Genomic DNA, 20,000 nt, shown 5'->3' with positions numbered 1-20,000 from the left:
TTTTATGTTGCTCATGGAGAGATAGAATGAGAAGAAAGGAGGCAATTAATGCCTTTGTCAGACTTGATTCAAAAATCTTTCCTCATGTCTTCGACCAATGCCAAAATATCCTAACAGAGTCTTTGAGAGAGAAAAAGAGAGAAAGCCATAAACCCTCTTTTTTAAATGGGATGACGTGATAACACAATTATGAGATTTCTTGGAGACTAACAACTAAAGCCAGAGGCTAGAGGCTGATGTTGGGATCGGTAGCCAGTGCAAGGGCCAAGGCCACCACACAGCCCGTAGACCGAGGTGGGGATCAGACAAGCATAGAGGGTGTGAGCATCCGCAAACAGAAGCTTACGTGATGTAGCTTCTCCTTGCTTTTTATCTCTACCACCTTTTCTCTCTCCAACCTCATCTTCTTCTTCCTTCATCTTTGCTCATGATGGAACATGAGAAAAAGAGAGGCAATTAATACCTCTATTAAATTTATATGACCACCTTCTCTCTTTCTTTTTGTCCTGTCATGATGGCCATAGATGGGATAGAGGAAGAGGCAATTAAAGCAACCTGTTGGAGCCAAGGCAATTCTCAAGGGATATTCATGGTTGGTAAGGCAGCACAGGAGCCCTCTAGGCCTCACGTCTTCAGTCGATACAGAAATCTCTTTAACACTAGCCCCTCTACTCTCGAGCCTGAATCATAGCTGGGTTGGGCGAAGGGAGTATCACAAATTTGCCAAAGATGTGCCAAGATTATCCTTCCACTTCGGATTTTGAGGGTGTTATTGTTATTCAAGGTGTGCGCATGATAGAGCGGAGATCTTCATTCCATCGTCGAGAAGCAGGGTTCCTAGTTTCGTCGCTGAAAAATAAGGATTGGACTCGGCGGCATTTATGCTTTGTCGAGGCCCTTTTCCATCTTCTTCACTGAAAAGCAAAGTTGGGGCTCGGTAATAGACCTGAGCTCATTTGAGGTCTTGAAGGCTTTACTATCCTAGAGTTTAATTCTGTATTTATCAAGAAACTGATCACACTTGTCATGGATTTGAGTAGAGAAAAGGAAATGGCATCTGTCCTGTTCTCCATATATAGAAATCTTTGAGGATCCACAGAAGATACTACTCTAGAGATTTTAGATGCCTCCAATGAATGGGTGGAGCTTGATACAGGCCGAAATCGACCTTATCGGTGGTTCTACTCACTAGAATCTTAGAATTATGTACATGTATTGAGATTTCTGTCTACAGCATATATTGTATGATGCAATCCTCGAACCGCTGTTTTGGCTCTTATAGCACAAATATGCTGCTTTGATGCAATTACTCTTGAGAATAAATTCAACTTGCTGACTTATCCATTGTAAAGAGCAGCTGGGGTTAATGTTAATTATAGCCCGATAGTTGCTGGTCCAAAAATGGTTGGCTTACACTTCTAATATCCACTGTTGTTAAACACAGTGCATCCTAAGATCGACTGATCGGAGGGATCCGGCACCGTTCAGGTTCAGGCTTGGATGATTGCCATCGGATGGGAATTGATGCTGCCAGGAAGCAGACTTGTTGGTGGCTGACCTTGGTACCGCTTGAGATGGATCGAGCAACGGGCATCGATGACGTTGAATAGGATCACAAAATCAACCTGCAAGAATTAAGGTTCAGTGGTACTGGCAGGGTTTGAGGCTGTCGAGAGCCGGATCGGTCGACGGGGTCCTAGGTGTTAGTATTGATTGGGACGCATGCGGGGAGGAGCCCTGTCGCGAGACAAATGAAGAAAGGGCGATGGGGGTAGAGCTGAAAATGGGCTCAGGCCGGCCCGAAGCCCATCAGGCCGATCGGACTTTGGGCTAGGTCCAAAACAGTTCAAGTTGGGTTTGAGCTGAATTATAGAGCCAATTTATCTTTCGGACTAGGCACAAATATAACCTTGTTCCAGTCCGGATCCGGTCCGAAGATTTGGAACCATCGCTCCTTCTCTGCATTTTTGGAGAGCGAGCATTTTTTTGGAGGGAGAGGAGGCGTACCTTTAGCTATTGGAACATTTATCTATTGAAACATTTATCTATTTGGAACCGGCCCGCTGCATTTAGCTATTGGAACATTTATCTTTCCAGCTTTATTGACAGAATCGACGTATTCATAATTGTCCTTGAAGATTTGGAACCGTCGCTCCTTCTCCGCTGCATCCCTGTAGACCCGTCCATATTGAGCCATCCACTGCTCGTACCTTTTCGAAATGGGCACACCAGTGGCATGAGCCGTGGCTCCGAAGACCCAAGACCATGAATGTGAGCACAAAACACTGGTAAATCATTGCACTGGAAAGACTTTGGGAATGATGCAGGTGCTAGGTGCTTAAGTGGCTATTTGATATTGGAGGGGATGGGGACACAGCCACGGTGGCTCGAGTGATAATATGGAGGGTTTGGCTTAGAAGAAACCTGGAACTTTGTTCGTCCTCTTGACGCGCATCACATGTCTTCCAGAGTTTGATGAGCGGTAGCCGATTTGGTTGAGCATACACACTCGCTGGAAGACGCGTCGTGCGCTTCAGAAGAAGACCCGAGTCGCCTAGTGAGCCACAATATAATTGTACCAAATGAGAATTGCACCCCTAATTTTGGCCTGGGTTGCTATTAGTCGCCTCTTGATTTTTGTACATCACATCTTGTTGCATTTGAACGAGTCTTTCCATCCGGCCTCTGGTCCTTTTTCTTTTTCTTGATTAAAAAAAAAAAATCTTGGGCTAGCTTGCGATGATTTGCTAAAACAAAGAAGGTAAAGAGAGGGGAAAAAAAAAGGGGAAGAATAAGATGAAGAAGATGATGACTATCTTATGCAATTTTTATGGACGATGCAGAGCGGTTCATACCACCAAGTCTATCAAAAATTTCATTTTCCTTTTTCATCTTTATTTCAGCATTAATTTTTGGATATATCTAACTTGCAATCAAAAACATCAACCACTACAACAAAGGCTCATGCTATTATCAAAAACATCGACCACTACAACAAAGGCTAAAGAAGCTTGACCTTAAAATTCATATTACATGGGAAAGAAACCAACGAATTTTCAAATTTGAAACAGTTTCATCGATAGAGATATAGAGATTGGTATTATTTCTACACCGAGACTAGAGCTCAACTGCCAAAAAGGAAGTATGCAAGTAGATTCTTGCGATTCTCCAACAGTCTTTGACGTGACATCCCAATATCTTGAGTAACCACGTCTCATCCCGGAGCTTGTCATTAACAAACTATTGCAATCCGTTTGATATTAAAAGAAATACGGTTCAAAGAGTTGGACAAAGAAAAGCCTCGATAGTCGAAAGCTTGTTAATCACAACATGCAGATTCTGTAAAGTATCAAGGTGATCCTTCTTTAGTCTAGCAATGGGGTGAAAAGTTACCCCTGCTTCATCAACTTTTCCTTTTTTTTCCTATGTAATACCCAACTCTAGATTACTTGCATTTGGTACATTGATCAGACTACATTAATGCCATGGAAATCACTTAAGTAATATAATACACCACATTGATCAGACTACATCCTCGCTCGTCAACACTACATAATAAAGCTGAACTTTGAACTTAGATTTTTACTATGCCTTTTTTTTCTTTTTGAAGGAGAAAGTTTCGTTTGTTTCTACGTTGATGGCAAGAAGCTTCATTGGGACACTACCCTAGGTCACATGGCACGGGACCACAAAAGTCCGGCTTCAATCCAAGTATAACGGTACAAATTAAATTCAAAATGGGTGGGCACGGATTCAACAAGAACCACAGCAGAAAAGACCGGCAGCCAATTCTTTCTAACAAAGTATTATAGTGGCAAAAAAATCCACCGACAGTATAGCTGGAAGAATGTTTGCTCTTTGTCAGTCAGACCACGCCTTAGATATTTTTGAAATTTGGACTAGTCATATATACCATTCTACAAGGAAATAAGTATAGCCAGGTCTCTGCTTTTGGACAATGCCTTAGCATCGCCTTGAACTAGTCATAAAAAATCAACTTGCCCTTTCACTGAGGGAACTCATCTCGGTCATATATAGGCTTTCTCAGATGTTGGGTTCCCTTGGCCGGACGCATCGACTGCTTGTGACAAAAATTGACTTGGAAAGAGATAGACTAGCATGATGGCAATATTTTGATAAAGGGCCAAATATATATATACAGCTTTATCTCTGCATGTTGCGAAGTTATTTCCATTTTTTGAATCCTATAACATCCAGATTATGATAGAGATATTTTACTATTAATCCCAGAATTCTTTCAGCATAACATATTAAAAGATTTTTTTTTTTTTGGTTGATTATTAAGGGAATCTAGATGATTCTTTGTTTTTGTTCTATGTTTATTTCGTTAGTTGAGATGCAACCTTTTTTTTTAATATAAAAAAAAGAGATTTTTTTTTTCTTTATCAAAAGTTGCATATATAAGCTTACATGCTGAGCAGTACATGTCAAACAATATGATTTGATATGTTAAGTGAAATTTCTTGTTGATAGAAGTGATCTTTAATATTCTCTTTCTCAGGAAAAGTGAATTTGATTTATTGATGAAAAACATGGAAATGCTTATGCATTAGTTTTTGATGTGGACTAGCTCCCATTCTATGGTAGCCTGGTTGGTGTTTGGCACCTATGCCATTAACGGACTAATTTGATGTTATGCATTAAATTAGTTATAGTTTTTTGGATGGTATGTATCAATTTGGCTGTGACATACCATGCTTGCTCATGAAGTTCACTCACAATATACCAAAAAATTTACAAGAAATCATAGTTGATGCTAGGTCTCAACATGTGATCCAAATTAGGCCGAGCCCGGACCCAGGGCCCGGCTTAAGACTCGATTGGACGTGGATCTAGGGTCTGAGTATTACTTACAAAATTAATGTGGGTTCGCAAAGTTTTATCCAAGGTGCCACCGACCAGGCTCATTAAGTCAACATTGCTCGGTCCCAACCTCACCCTAGTCTATGACATGTACTGAGCAGAGACCAAGCTAGCAGCCTGCAAATTAGATCTAACCAGCAAGACTCAGCTCTTCAAGTTGACATGGCTCTCCTCAATTCACAGCTAGACTCGAGATAGAGTTTTGGATTTGAAGCCAAATGACATTCCTACTAGTATTTTTTTTTTGAAAAAAGACGGGCAACTTAGGAGCCACATTCGAAATGGTAAACCTCATTTGTTAAATCTATGTTCTCAATTGATCAATGCAGTCTATGATGATAAGATTGTCAATAGATTAAATCAGAATTTAAATTTTCATACATAAAAAAGCATAAAGGAAAAACTTTATTTCCTTTTTTTAATTTTATCTAAGCAAACCCGCTTCATGAAGAGATCATATTGTGAAGAATCAATCCAAGCCTCAACAAGCAAACAAAGTATGAGATGAACATATATGCTATAATGTTGAAACCCAGATTTGTGTAGAAATCCAAGATCACATCATGACTTACTTAAATGAAGTTCGAGTACAATTTCATGCTTCAAATTTACATTGAAGAAATGGTGGCATGATTGAAATTAAGACTGATCCATAAACACAAGCTGGTACCAATCGCCAATATCATACAGAAATAGGAGAGAGTTTCCGAATTCATGCAGTTGGATAAGAAGCCTCCATGGCAATGCCACAGAGCCCTTCAGCCGCATCAACATCTCGTTCCATCCTTATGTATCCGCTCTCACCCCACGACTTACCCCATGAGTTCTTCACCAGCCAATACTTAATCCCATCGGCAGTCTTCCCGTAGCCAACAGCAGTAACACCATGGTCCAATTCAGTTCCACAGGCACCAGTGAATACACCACTTTTATACAACTGAAAGTCCGAGCCACCGGCATCAATGGCAACTGACACAGGCTGGTTGGCCACAGCCTTCAAGAGGGCTGACTCGCTGTTTGAAGGGACATCTTCATAGCCACTGATGGTGGCTGCACTAGAGGATGCCTTGTTGGCGTTGCAAGTGCCATCCGATGCCTTGTAAGGATAGTTACTCTCTGTTGTTAAACCTCCATTGTCAATAATAAATTGGAAGGCATCATCCATTAGACCACCATTGCATCCTTGGTCCTCACCATTAACGTCACAATCCACAAGCTCTTGCTCCGACAAAGAGATTAACTTGCCGGTGCTGAGTTTTGTGATACCTTCTGTTGCCGCCACAGCAGAGAAAGCCCAGCAGCATCCTATTGCGATTGCATGCATCCGATATTAGTTAACCAGTTAATGCGATGTTAATCAAAGAACTAGAACTAACTCGTACTCGATGTGACCAGAAATTTTTTCATTACCACATTCGCCTTGATCCTTGATGGGAGTGACTGCACCCTCGGTCCTCCAGTCTATGCTGGTGGGCGCGGCTGTCACATTTTGGTACCTGAATGTCTTGGCTGGCTTCATGATCTTGGGCTTGTATCCATTGTGAGATGCTTTGAACTCCTCGTTGGTTAGGTCTGCAAATTGGTTGATTCCAAGCTCGTATTTTCGGTCACCAGCCTTGTTGACAGACTCGACGTACTCCACGTTAGCCTTAAAGATTTGGTACCTGTACTCCTTCTCAGCTGCATCCTTGTATTCTCGTCCGTATTCAGCCATCCACTGCTCGTGTCTTAACCTCATGGGCAAGTCACCGATTGAACGGGACTTGGTTCCATAGGCCCAAATAGCCAAGATGGCCAAGGTAATCCACAAGCATTGGTGGCTAAAATAAGCCATGGGGCTGTTCAGCTGTGGCAAAACTAAGAACCGATTTAGGTGGTCGATGAGGCTGTGAAGATGCACTAACATGGTTCGAGTTTATATAAGGGTTGGAGCAGGGGAATTCCGTTAGAGCGCAGCAGATAAAGACTTGCTACGTGCTCCTACCAAAAAAAAAGGACTTGCTACGTGCCGTGGAGATAGAAACGAGGGGGATGGGTTGACCAATCATACAATTTATAATAACTGGAACGTACCGTGCGGTCTGTTGTCTAAGTTGCAATTTCTTTTATTTTGCGGGAGTGGGTTGCATCCTACACAGGTTCTTCTTGGCGGATAGCTTCATCCACGTTGGGCATCAAATATAGAACTTATGGGGTCCAACATGCATCACAAGCAGATCTTTTGAAGATCCATATATTTCGTCTGATTTCCACTATATATTGGTATGATTTTGTTTATACGATCAAGAAATCAAAATAATGACTTTTAACTAGTGTTTTTGGATGCAATCGGAGATATTATAATTGATATTAGAGCAGACATGGTCCATGACTTATATGGATCAAAGAAAATTGTAGCATGGATCTATTTAAGCTGATCATGATTGAGATGCTTGCGATTAGATTTATTGTATTCGTAATTAGATTTGAAATGATTTGGATCCTTAATATGGTGAGAAAATGGAAGCTTAAATAATGGGAGTATATAAGGACACAAGCAGATGTGCTTGAGCTGACTGAACAACAAGACGAACAGCTAGAGACGTGTGAAACTTTTTTATAATGTTGTTATATCAGCTATTGTCATGCAATTTATTGCTTTACATCTTTTTATAATGGATGTTAAGATCTGATTATACATGATTTTTATATGTGCTTAAACTATAAATTAAGATCTTCTAGTTGAGTATAATTCACTTTTCCTCCTACTTACTTTTTGCTCATTTTTGAATATTTTGCTTGCAACGACCCAATATTTAATTCCTAAAAAGATTTTTAACCTGTAGAAATCAAAATCTCCAATTTCATATTTAAAGATAAATACTCATAAGTTCAACAAATTTAAAAAAAAAATTCAAAAAAATCAACAACAAGAATTACTTTTTGTGCATAAAGACCATATTATGAGATGATATAGTCCCTTTTTATCTTATTCACTTATGCAAGAAGAAACAAATGACATTCACTCTGTTTCTTAATGCGGATGCAACCTTGATTTTTGGTAGATTAATATTTCTAAAATATTTTTTGTTAGCTAAAATTGAGTTCATACAAAGATATTTATTAAAGTCAATTTAATGAGATCAATCAAAGGTTTTATCTTACAGAAAAGAAAAAAAAAAAAAAAATATATATATATATATATATATATATATATATATAGAGAGAGAGAGAGAGAGAGAGAGAGAGAGAGTAACATGATTCAGTATTGGACGGGTTTGCGATGCTCAAGACAAATTTGAACAACTACCGCTCCAACTAGAAGATCATTGCAAGAAGAAGAAAATATATGAAGAGAAATAAATTTGAAGCGCTTGCGTGTGCGCGCGTGCATGCATCTGTGTGTGTGTATATATATATATAGCAAGTGACAAATATATAGGACCATGAGTACTTTGAACTTTCAATACTTTAATAACCATTAGAAATGGTGGCTGGTACAATAGACATTGATGCAAAACATATATAGGAGGCAGCTCACGTTACGATTTTAGATAGAACTGGGAAAATTATTGCAGGCTAAAGTTATAACAAAAAAACATATAGCTAATGAGATGCCATGCTGGAGGAATCCTTTCCAATTCATGCGGTTGGATAAGAAGCTTGCATGGCAATGCCACATAGACCTTCTGCATCATCGGTGCCCCGGAGCAACCTCATATATCCATTTTCACCCCAAGTGGTACCCAAAGAATTCTTGAGCAGCCAATATTTGGTCCCATCCTCAGCTGTCCCGTAACCAACAACAGTCACAGCATGGTCAATATTAGTTCCACATGGGCCCGTGAAGATGCCACTGGAGTACTTCAGGAAGTCTTGCCCACTACCCTCAATGCCAACTGAAACAGGCTGCTTCGAGACTGCCGGTAAGAGCGAGGACTCATCATTTGCGGGCACGTTCTCGTAGCCGCTGATAGTAGCTGCCGATGATGATGCCTTGTCGGTATCACAAGTGCCATCGGCTGCCATGTAAGGGTAATTATCTTCAGTTGTTATCCCTCTATTATCAATGACGTACTGGAAGGCACGAGTCATGAGTCCCCCGCTGCATCCATTGTTCCCATCGCTGACATCACAGTCCACAAGTTGTTACACTACAGTAAAAAAAAAAATTAACCATCATTTTTTGCCGATATTTTTTAAAAGCATCGTCAGGTTGCGCTGACCTGCCGATGCTTTTAAAAAATATCGTATTTTCAACGACGCTTAAAAGCATCATAAAATTTCAGCATTGTCAACGCCGATGCTTTTAGCAAAAACGTCGTTAAATAAAGAAAATACCGACGCTTTTTTGTATCATTATTTAACGATGCTAAAAAGCATCGTTATGTTCGCTTAATCCGACCCTCATTCTCTCGTGCCCTAATCTATCTGCCGCCACCTCCTCCCATCCATTCCTCCCGTTCCCCCTTCCGGCCCCCATCTCCGTCGATTCTCCACCACCGGCGCCGCACCCGCCGTCAACGCCGCATCGCCATCCGCCGCTCCCCTCTGCTGCCACATCCGTCCATGCCGCACCCGCACCGTCCGCCCTCCTCGAAGCCACCCCACCGGCCCTCCTCCCCTCCCCCCTTCCGACGGCCGTCTTCGCAGGCCGAAAAGACCCCCCCGGTCCCCCTCCCCGATCCGGCCGCATCCCACCATCCCCCTCCCCGACGCCGTACCCCACTGCATCCCCCCCCGCCCCCCAGCCCGGTGGGTTGGAGTCGAGTCTCCTTTTCGATTGCTTCCAAAAGGAGTTTTATAAAGGCGATGCAACAATCTCCGATCGTAGTCTGAAAGAAGCCCTCCGCCTTCTCGTTTTCACAGTTTCAGGTGTAAGTCTCCCGTTAATCACCTCGTCGGAGCTTGTTTGTCTGTCGTTTCTTTTCCTTGATTTGTTGCATTTTCTGTCTTCGATTTGTTTTCTGTGTATGATTGCTTTATTATGTTCGATTTGCTTCTACTTTCTTTCTTTCTTTCTTTCGTTGTCAGTCCAGTTAGTTCATTGCACACTAAGTCCAGCCTTCCAAAAAGTTTCAAGAATTGGACCATTGATCCTATTATGTGACAGGTTAAGAGCATTGATCCTATTCATAATTCTAATTTCCAGCGGATTTCACCTGTCCTCTAGTTTGCGCATGTGCTTAAGAATTTCTAGGGTATGTTTCATCCTCTTAGATGAGTTGAGGTTCAACCAATTTACTTAAAAATTCTTCTACAGCCAATTGAATTTTTGTTATGCACCATTCCAGAGGATTTCAAATCCTATACAACCTTAAGGATAGGAAACTCCAAGAATGGGACATGTGGAAAATCTTCATATTTGATACATGATATTAGGTCAAAAATTTTTATATAGATGAACCGGTCCTAATCCGTCTAAGCCGATCTTAAGAACGGTTCCCTTGACATATTTATTGGAGTCAAAATCTTCTACCTAATGTGCTGCATTAGCGCTAAGATCTTGCTCGTACACCTGCGCTCACTACTAGAGACCCACAGAAGGTAAATTATTTCTTTGTTAGAGGTCAAATTGCATAACACCATCTTCTAATTGCATCATAGTACCATAAACAAAATAATTAATAATCTAAATAGGCAACAAATTGTTAAACAGTAGTCACTGGTTTTAAGCAATCATTGCAAGACCAAGCAGCAATACACACACCCACACACACGTTTGTGTGTGTATAACAGTGTTTTGATATCTATTTTGTTAGGGAGGGGGTGTTGGATTTGATGTTGCTTTTTGTTCTTTCTGTTTGGGGATGGTCGTGGGTGTAGGGTTAGGGCAGTTGAAATGACATTATGCGCTGTAGGGTTCCAAGAAATGACATTGTGCTGTCGACGATCGCTTCTCTAGCTTACACGATCCTCATCATACTCACAATGATTGATCTTCACAAGAAGTCTCAGTAATATTTGAAATCAGTGATTTTATCTAGGTTTGCTTATCTATATATTTTATTGGTTGCAGAAGAGAAGTGGAATTGTATTTAAAAATGTTGTGTTAGGTATTATTTATTCTCTTTTTGCAGTTTGTCAAAATTGGGTGTAACGTTGCATTAATAAAGTATCCCACTTCTGCACGTAAAACGTATGGATATGTCTAAAAACTTTGTGAAACCTATCCACATGGAACATCGGGACTTGAACGTTCTCCTTTTCCTCTCTACTAGATTGGCCATCTCGCCTAGAAGTAATTGACCGTATAATTTATTCACTTCAGCAAACTTTCTAAGTTGGTCCAAACCTGATAACTGTGAAGGCAAAGCAGATTTTGATACTTCAAAGGGTGTCTCAGGTTAAGAATGCGACCTAGAAACTTAATACGGATTTCCATATTGGAATTTGGGATGATACTCTGAAATGAGCAATCTCCAAGCAGAATATCTCATGAATGCAGATTCCATAAATCATATCTCATTCTTCCTTGCTTTCAGATTTCCTGCAGTGGAGATCTCTAGTTTAAGTTTTGGCCTTTTGGGTGATTCATTCCCAAGTCTTTTGCCATAGTAATTAACAAAAAGAGCCCCCTTCCTTGCATGGATTAACCAATTAATGATTACTATAAGAGTGAATAGGGATCCACAAATTTCAACTTAAGGCTTAATCAGTAATGTTCCACACCATAACCGTTTTCCTCCGAAACTACATTCTTTACATGGCTTGTTGCTTGTTGGTTAAACTTTGTAAAAGATTGGCAAAGCACAAATTTACATTAATTAAGTTGCTGCTTGTGTATCCTATTTCAAAAGTTGGATTTCTATATAGATTGACCTATAGAATTAATGCATTTTCTGAATGGGATAGGATCTTCTTTACCTATTAGTTGATGATATCAAGCATTTACTATGTAAACCATATCATATCTAGATGTATTTTTGAGCTTTCAAGTTATATAATGAACTACAATAGCTGTTATTTTTTTGGATTTTATGAAATGACTGATATTTTTTACTCATTGCATTAATATAGATTGTATAATTTTTTTTATTTTTAGATAAGTTGTAAGTTCGGTCATTTTTATCCTACAATGGACAAAAGTTGGATAAATAAACCAAGAAATAGTAAAGAATATTTAGATGGAGTTCATGACTTCATTAAATTTGGTATGGAGAAAAGTAGTTTGAATGGAAAGATTTTATGTCTATGTCGGAAATGTGTAAATAATTCTTCTTTAGATCCATAAATTGTTGAAGAACATTTGGTATGGAATGGTTTTTTAAGAGGTTATACCGACTGGATTTTTCATGAAGAATCTATGTTGCCATCATCATGTAACCAACTCCTGACTCATTTTGGATCCACTAGCCTACAAGACAATTCTGCAAGAGATGATGATATAAGGGGTTTGATCACAGATGCTTTTGGACTTGATGTTCAAAATTTAGGAGAATCCAGTAGTATACAAGAAACAGTTGGGATGTTTGATGGATGTACGCATACAGAACGTATGCATGTTGAGGAGCCTATACATACATCTAATGATGAGACAGCTCGTTATCACACCTTAATGAAAGATGCAGATGAAGAATTATATCCGGATTGTATGAAATTTTCTAAGTTTTTTTTTTTTGTACATTTATTTCATTTAAAATATTTGAATGGATGGTCTGGAAAGAGTTTTATCATGCTGCTCAAGTTATTAAAGGATGTATTTTCAGAAAGCACTCATTTACCACCATCGTATTATGAAGCCAAGAAAGTAGTAAAGGAATTGAATCTTGGATACGAAATAATTCACAGTTGTCCGAAAAATTATATGTTATATCGGGGTAAAAATGCTAATCAAGAATCATGTAATATATGTGGATCTTCAAGATAGATAACACAAAAAGAAGATCGAGACAATGTACTGAATGAATTGGATGCAATGCGAAGTAAAAAGAAACTGATAAAGGTATTGCGTTATTTTTCTCTTATACCTAGATTGAAAAGGATTTATGCATCATCAAAAATAACTTCATCAATGAGATGGCATGATGAAGGACGTATAAAAGATGAAATATTGAGACATCCAGCAGATAGTCTTCAATGGAAAGCATTTGATGATAGGCATCCTGATTTTGCCTCTGATGTTCGTAGCGTTAGGTTTGGCTTAGCTTCTGATGGCTTCAATCCATTTCGAACCCTGAGTTCTACCTACAGCACTTGGTCAGTTGTTTTGATACCTTACAATTTGCCACCGTGGATGTGTATGAAACAATCATCACTTATCTTGTCAATGGTTATTCCAGGAGATAAGGGTCCAAGCAATGATATTGATATTTTCCTACAGCCTTTAATAGAGGAATTGAAACAGTTGTGGGAGGGTATTGATGCATTTGATGCTTCCAACGGCCAAACATTTAAACTACGGACAGCTTTGTTGTGGACTATTAATGATTTTCCAGCATATGTCAATTTATCTGGCTGGAGTACAAAGAGATGGGTCGCATGTCCTTGTTGTGAAAATTCAACACATTCAATTTGATTAAAACAAGGAGGTAAATTTTGTTACATGGGACATCATCGATGGTTGGAAGCAAATCATCCATTTCGATTTCAGAAAGATTTGTTTGATGGTACTATAGAATTGAGATGTGCCCCTATTTCACCTTCTGAAACTGATGTTCATAGACAAATAGATGGCATCAATTACAGCTATGGTAAGTACTCAAAGTCTTCTTAAAAAAGAGGAAGGAATGATGTTGAAAGCTCAATGTACGAAGGGTTACCAGAGGAAGTCAGTATCAGTACTATAGATGCAGAGGTGTTTCAAGATCCAGACAATTATTTCAAGGATGAAAATAAGGAAGACACACAGATAGCATCTACACAATAGCCCAGTAAATATTTATGGAAAAAATGAAGTATCTTTTTTGACTTACCTTATTGGAAACATAATCTTATTCGGCACAATCTTGATGTCATGCATATAGAGAAGAATGTTTGTGATAATTTACTTGAAATATTTTTAAACCTTGATGGAAAGAGCAAAGATAACATGAAGGCGCATCTTGATTTAAAAGAAATGGGTATCCGATAGGAGCTTCATCCTAAAATACTTGCTAATGATAGAATTTATGTGCCTCCTGCATGTTACACAATGTCTGCTTGAGAAAAGGATAATTTTTTGAGAGTTTTGAAAAGTATCAAGGTACCTGATGGATATGTGTTGGTGCAAAAATCCACCTGCGTTGGAGAAGCTGGAGTCGAGGGAGTCGCGGTCGCCACCGGGACCTGCAAAAGAAGTCTAAACTGGAGTTGGGGTTGCTCCGGCAAGACCCTCCGATGCTCAAGTTAGTTCTCTGCCTCAACAAGAATGGAGTGCTCGAACGAAAATTTTAGCAGAGTTTTGAGATAGAAATTAGAGCTTAGAGAATAACGTATCTGGGGTCCCCCTTTTATAGGCGGAGGGTGCAACAGACTGATAGCGACGTTTGTAACCATCTGGCAACGGGCCGCTCGGGGTCAGGAGGAGTTTGTTGTGAAGAGTAGTGGAGTGGAATCGTGGCCATCACCGGGACCTACCACGTGGAGTCTGTTGCAGGGAGTGGAGCGGCGTCCGTTGTCGCAACTTGCCAGAGGATGGAGGAGCCATGCGGTATCCATCGCAGGAAGTGAAGCAGAGTCATGGCCATTACTGTGATCTGCTAGGGAGTGATGGAGCCGCGTGGGATCCGTCGCAGGAAGTGGAGCAGAGTCGTGGCCGTTACTGAGGCCTGCCAGGGAGTGATGGAGCCGCGTGGGATCCGTCGCAGGAAGTGGAGCAGAGTCGTGGCTGTTACTGAGGCCTGCCAGGGAGTGATGGAGCCGCGTGGGATCCGTCGCAGGAAGTGGAGCAGAGTCGTGGCCATTACTGTGGCCTGCTAGGGGGTCCAAGCCTGTCGGCCGAAGTTCGGTTGAGGTGCCTGGCAGAGAGAGGTAGCTATCCATCTGAGAGGAGCTCGGATGTTGCAAATCCTGTTGGGTGCCTTGGGCGTTAAGGCTGCAGGCGAGGACCACTTGCCGTAGGAGCTCGGTCAGGGGCTTTCCGCAGATGCAGTCCGATTTTGTGCAGACTTCGGCAGAGGGTCGACCGGTGGTGGATGTCGGATGGCGCTGGAGAGGTTCATCTGTCGGAGGGGTTCAGTCACTAGATTCCGTGAGTGCGGCATTTGCCCACTTATAGAAGTTCGGTCGGGGTCCGATCTCCATAGAAGCCCGGATGGAGATCATTTATCGAGGAATCTTGGCCAAGGCCTGTCTGCAACAGAAATCTGAAAGAAATTCATCCATAGTGGAAGCTCGGGTGAAGGCTTATGGTGGAAATTCGGCACAGACCGCTCGTGGTAGAAATTTGAAGTAGATCGTTTGTAGCGGAAACTCAGAGCGGGTCGCTTGCAGTAAAAACTCGAAGTCCGGCCATTGTAGGAGTTTGGGATGAGGTCTACCTACAACAGGAGTTCAGGATGGAAGTCCGGCTCCCGTGGGAGCCCGGACGAAGTCTACCTGCAGTGGAGTCGGGGACGAAGTCCGGCTCCCGCAGGAGTCCGGATGAAGTCTACTTGTAGTTGAAGTCGGGGATGAAGTTCGGCTCCCGTAGAAGTCCGGATGAAGTCTTCCTGCAGTTGAAGTCGGAGACGAAGTCCGACTCCCGTAGGAGTCCGGACGAAGTCTTCCTGCAGTTGAAGTCGGGGACGAAGTCCGGCTCCCGCAGGAGTCCGGATGAAGTCTACTTGCAGTTGAAGTCGGGGACGAAGTCCGGCTCCCATAGGAGTCCGAACGAAGTTTTCCTGCAGTTGAAGTCGGGGACGAAGTCCGGCTCCCACAGGAGTCCGGATGAAGTCTACCTGCAGTTGAAGTTGGGGACGAAGTCCGACTCCCGCAGGAGTCCGGATGAAGTCTACCTACAGTTGAAGTCGGGGACGAAGTCTAGCTCCCATAGGAGTCCGGACGAAGTCTACCTGCAGTTGAAGTCGGGGATGAAGTCCGACCCCCATGGGAGTCCGGACGAAGTCTTCCTGCAGTTGAAGTCGGGGATGAAGTCTGGCTCCCGTAGGAGTCCAGATGAAGTCTTCCTGCAGTTGAAGTCGGGGATGAAGTCCGGCTCCCGTGGGAGTCCGGATGAAGTCTTCCTGCAGTTGAAGTCGGGGATGAAGTCTGGCTCCCATGAGAGTCCGGACGAAGTCTTCCTGCAGTTGAAGTCGGGGACAAAGTCCGACTCCCGTAGGAGTCCGGATGAAGTCTACCTGCAGTTGAAGTCTGGGATAAATTCTGGCTCCCGTAGGAGTCCGGATGAAGTCTTCCTGCAGTTGAAGTCGGGGACGAAGTCCGGCTCCCGTAGGAGTCCGGATGAAGTCTTCCTGCAGTTGAAGTCGGAGATGAAGTCCGGCTCCCGTAGGAGTCCGGATGAAGTCTTCCTGCAGTTGAAGTCGAGGATGAAGTCCGGCTCCCGTAGGAGTCCGGACGAAGTCTACCTGCAGTTGAAGTCGGGGACGAAGTCTGGCTCCCGTGGGAGTCCGAACGAAGTCTACCTGTAGTTGAAGTCGGGGACGAATTCCGGCTCCCGTAGGAGTCCGGATGAAGTCTAGCAGGTGGTAGACCACCGCCGAAACTTGGGTGGAGTCCGCCCGTCGTGGAGAATCCGGCCTACACTAGTGGGGGTTATATTCGTCGGCAGAGCTTGGGAACGTTGCGGAGGCTCGACAGCCGGAGAGGTTCGGAAAGATGTCGCCGAAGGTCGGACATCGGTAGAATCCCTGGAGGGTCACTCCTGTCATGAACTTTGGCTTGGAGGTATTTTATACCCAACAATATGCATCAAATATTTCACGATGTGTGCATCTAAAGGATCGAAAACTTTCAAATCTTAAAAGTCATGATGGTCACATATTGATGCAAGATATCTTTTCAATAGCTTTAAGATCGTCATTGCCGAAACAAGTTGTTGCAATTGTACTTTGATTATCGTCATTCTTTAAGACATTATGTTCCAAAGTTATTGATCATCGGGAACTTGATCAATTAGAGTCCGATATTGCAATTACACTTTGCCGAATGAAAAAGATTTTTCCTCCTGGATTTTTTACTATTATGGTACATCTGCTCATTCACCTAGCTTTAGAAGTTAAAGTTGGTAGACCGATACATTATAGATGGATGTATCCTATTGAGAGGTATTATTGCAAACCTTAAATCTTTTGATAATTTTATTAGAAAAAATAGCATACTGATATTTTAATAAATATTTAATTCTTGAAGGTATCTTGTGCGTCTTAAAGATTATGTGCGAAATAGAGCCTATCCCGAGGGCTCGATTGCTGAAGGATATATTGCTGATGAATATTTGACATTTTGTTCAAGATATCTTCAAGGTATAGAGATTATTTTTAGTCGACCTCAACGACATAATGACTTTGTGGAGAATGCAGAACTGTATAAGTTCTCAACTGCTGAAAAATTTTTGGGAAGAGCTGAAAGTATTGTACTTGATCAAAAATCTTTAGCACAAACACATCATTATGTGTTACTTCATAGTGATATAGTATCTGACCATCGTAGGTTAGTATATTTAAGGCATGACATCAAGATTTAAATTTTATATTAGATATAATGTTCTAAATGATATATTTATATTTTATACAATAAATTTTTAATTTATTAGAGATGAGCCAATCATAACATTCGTCCTAATGCAAGGATTGAACAGCGATGGTTGGTCGAGTTATTCTCTATGTGGCTTTCGAATCAGGTATGATTTATATTTAATTATGGGATACATTAATTTTTGATACATATTTAATATCAGATAACTCAACAGTACTTCATATTATTTTTTTAGATATCAAAGATGATGGAGAGAAATAATTCAGATGAACTAATAGCTCTTGCTCGAGGACCTAACAAGATTGTGAATAGATATAACGGTTTCATAATTAATTGCTTTAAATTTTATACTAGAGAATGGAAGAAATTTAAAAAAATACAGAATAGCAGTGTGATGGTGGAAGCGGATAAAAAATTCTATTATGGTGTACTTAAAGATATCTATGAGTTAGATTATTATGAAAAATTTAAAATAGTATTGTTTAGATGTGATTGGGTAGACATAAACTCACCAAGGGATTTGAAACAAGATGCAAATGGATTTACACTTGTAAATTTTTTAAGGTTGATACACACTGGTGTGTTATTGAAGGATGACCCATTCATTTTTTCATCTCAAGCTCGTCAAGTATTTTATGTACAAGATGCAAAAGATAAAGATTGGTTTACTGTCATCCAAACAAAACTTAGAGACTTATATGATATGGAAAACCAAGTGGAGGATGATGATGATGACACTTATACACAATGTATGCCCTACAATTTTGTGCCAGCTGATGATTTAAATGCTACGACGACATTGGTTAGGACAGAATTTGAAGGAAACACTACTGCTTGATTGTTACTGGTAATAATTATTTATGATGTATATAATTTGTATTAATTATTATATTATTTTACTCCATATATTAACTGATTCTACCTTTTATTTATATCAATGCTAGGTGACATCATGCATCACAGGGGACGATATACTGGTGTGCAGTTCTAGTTTTCACAGACAGAGGTCGGTACGTCTTCTTCAGCACAGCAGTCTGAGGCCAGTTCAGCTGCATAGCATTCCGAGCCTTGTCCTTCTTCATCATCAGCACAGCATGATCCTCCTGTTCATCAGCCAGATGATGAGATACACGTGTAGGGTATATATTATCTTTCATGTAATTTTATTTTTATTTTATTTTATATATATTTATGATATCATTACTTTTATGTATTTTTTGCAGACAGATCCAGGAGAGTACACCCCAAATGCGGACCCACAGTAGTACGAGATGTGTGGCAGATGCGTGAGGGTGAGAGAATTATTGTGGAGTGTAATCAGCTAGGTCAGTCAATTAAGAAAGCTGCCTACTTATTGACTTCATTTTTGGGGACTGTTGCTTGGAGGCCTCAGCTATGTCCGTTAGGCTATGCAAAATGGAATGACATGCTTCCAACGTACAAAGTTGAGCTCCTCAAAGTTATATAGAGGTAATGAATTGATGTTCATGCTGTATATTAATTATTAATCACTTATATAATTTATTTTATTTAATTTTTTTTTATAGAGCAAGTTTGTTCTCCCTCCATCCACTCATGATTTTGTAATGAAGTCTCTCACCGCAAATGGAAAGAATATAGAGTACAATTGAAGAGGGACTATATGAGACAGGGTATGACAGAGGAGGAGGTTGCTAGGAATTGTCCTCCTGATGTACCCCCTCATCAGTGGATGGAGTTGGTTCATTATTGGTTCTCCGAGAGGGCACAGGTGTATTATCTGCTCATTATCTTTTCTTTTAAATATTTTATAAAAATATTAATTTATATTGTATATTATATATTATACATATAACAAGTTCTTTACTTTATTTTACAGACTTATTCTGCTATTAGTAGCGCTGCACAAGCAGCTCAGTCTGTTCCTCATATATTGGGGTCGAAGAGTTATGCACGACTCCGACAGGAGTTTGTATGTTCCTTAAACTTTCATAATTAACTTCTAATTTTTATGTTGAAACATTTATATAACTAATATCATTATGTATCGTGGACCATGTCTGTATCATGATACTCATATATTTTTTTTAAATTGTTATAATTGTTTGCTTAAAATTGAAATTATTTTTGTAAGTGGATAAGCATGGGAGGAAATCCGATAAAGTGGAGTTTTACCGGATGACTCATACTCATCAGGATGGTACTTTTGTTCGAGATGAGTCGAGAGATTTATATGTACGGCATTATTAATATTCTATTTTTTACAATAATTTTAATTTCATTTTGTTGCCTATTAATGTATAACTCTTGTTTTCAAAATAAATACAAGAGAGGGCTACATCTCTCATTGCGGAGCGTGACGACGAGTCTGCAGCATCTACGCAGCAGAGCCGTATCGAGATCGAGATGTTCACAGAGTTGATGGGACCAGAGCGCTACGACCGAGTAAGGGGTTATGGAGTAGGAGTCACTCCCACTCAGTTATCTGAGGTTAGTAGATATACGCAGCATGCTGCAGTAGATGCTCAAGATTCACGCATCCA

General features: G+C 40.6%; 2 protein-coding genes and 3 pseudogenes across 2 annotated transcripts in view; 2 read left to right on the top strand and 3 right to left on the bottom strand.

Moving 5' to 3' along the window:
• Positions 1–2,197, bottom strand: part of LOC140855390 (senescence-specific cysteine protease SAG39-like) — a 3,173-nt gene extending 976 nt beyond the window's left edge. Inside the window, exons 1-2 of the mRNA XM_073251276.1 lie at positions 2,057–2,197; positions 1,559–1,625 (exon numbers count right to left, since the gene is read on the bottom strand). Of these exons, the coding sequence (XP_073107377.1) occupies positions 1,559–1,625; positions 2,057–2,197 (208 nt within the window). The remainder of the gene's footprint in view (positions 1–1,558; positions 1,626–2,056) is intronic.
• A 3,153-nt stretch (positions 2,198–5,350) lies between these two features.
• LOC140855867 (senescence-specific cysteine protease SAG39-like) lies at positions 5,351–6,771 on the bottom strand. The gene is made up of 2 exons (XM_073253074.1): positions 6,295–6,771; positions 5,351–6,189 (listed from the first exon to the last, which is right to left on the bottom strand). Exons 1-2 carry the CDS (start codon positions 6,716–6,718, stop codon positions 5,597–5,599), a joined length of 1,017 nt encoding a protein of 338 aa, XP_073109175.1. The 5' UTR covers positions 6,719–6,771; the 3' UTR covers positions 5,351–5,596.
• Positions 6,772–8,302: 1,531 nt separating this feature from the next.
• Positions 8,303–20,000, bottom strand: part of LOC140855870 (senescence-specific cysteine protease SAG39-like) — a 13,350-nt pseudogene continuing 1,652 nt past the window's right edge.
• On the top strand, positions 12,362–17,067 carry LOC140855611 (uncharacterized; annotated as a pseudogene).
• LOC140855610 (uncharacterized) lies at positions 17,298–18,316 on the top strand (annotated as a pseudogene).

Source organism: Elaeis guineensis, chromosome 2 (genome assembly GCF_000442705.2).
Source record: "Elaeis guineensis isolate ETL-2024a chromosome 2, EG11, whole genome shotgun sequence".
Lineage (NCBI taxonomy): Eukaryota > Viridiplantae > Streptophyta > Magnoliopsida > Arecales > Arecaceae > Elaeis > Elaeis guineensis.
The sequence above is the reverse complement of the archived record's forward strand: the minus strand, read 5'-3'. Positions and strand labels throughout refer to the sequence as shown.

What these genes read in the sequence shown, in the direction of transcription:
- LOC140855867 (XM_073253074.1), bottom strand. Translation starts at nt 6,718, where the DNA reads ATGGCTTATTTTAGCCACCAATGCTTGTGGATTACCTTGGCCATCTTG. An exon ending in CAAGGATCAAGGCGAATGTG is followed by an intron (nt 6,190 to 6,294) that starts GTAATGAAAAAA and finishes CAATCGCAATAG; the next exon opens with GATGCTGCTGGGCTTTCTCT.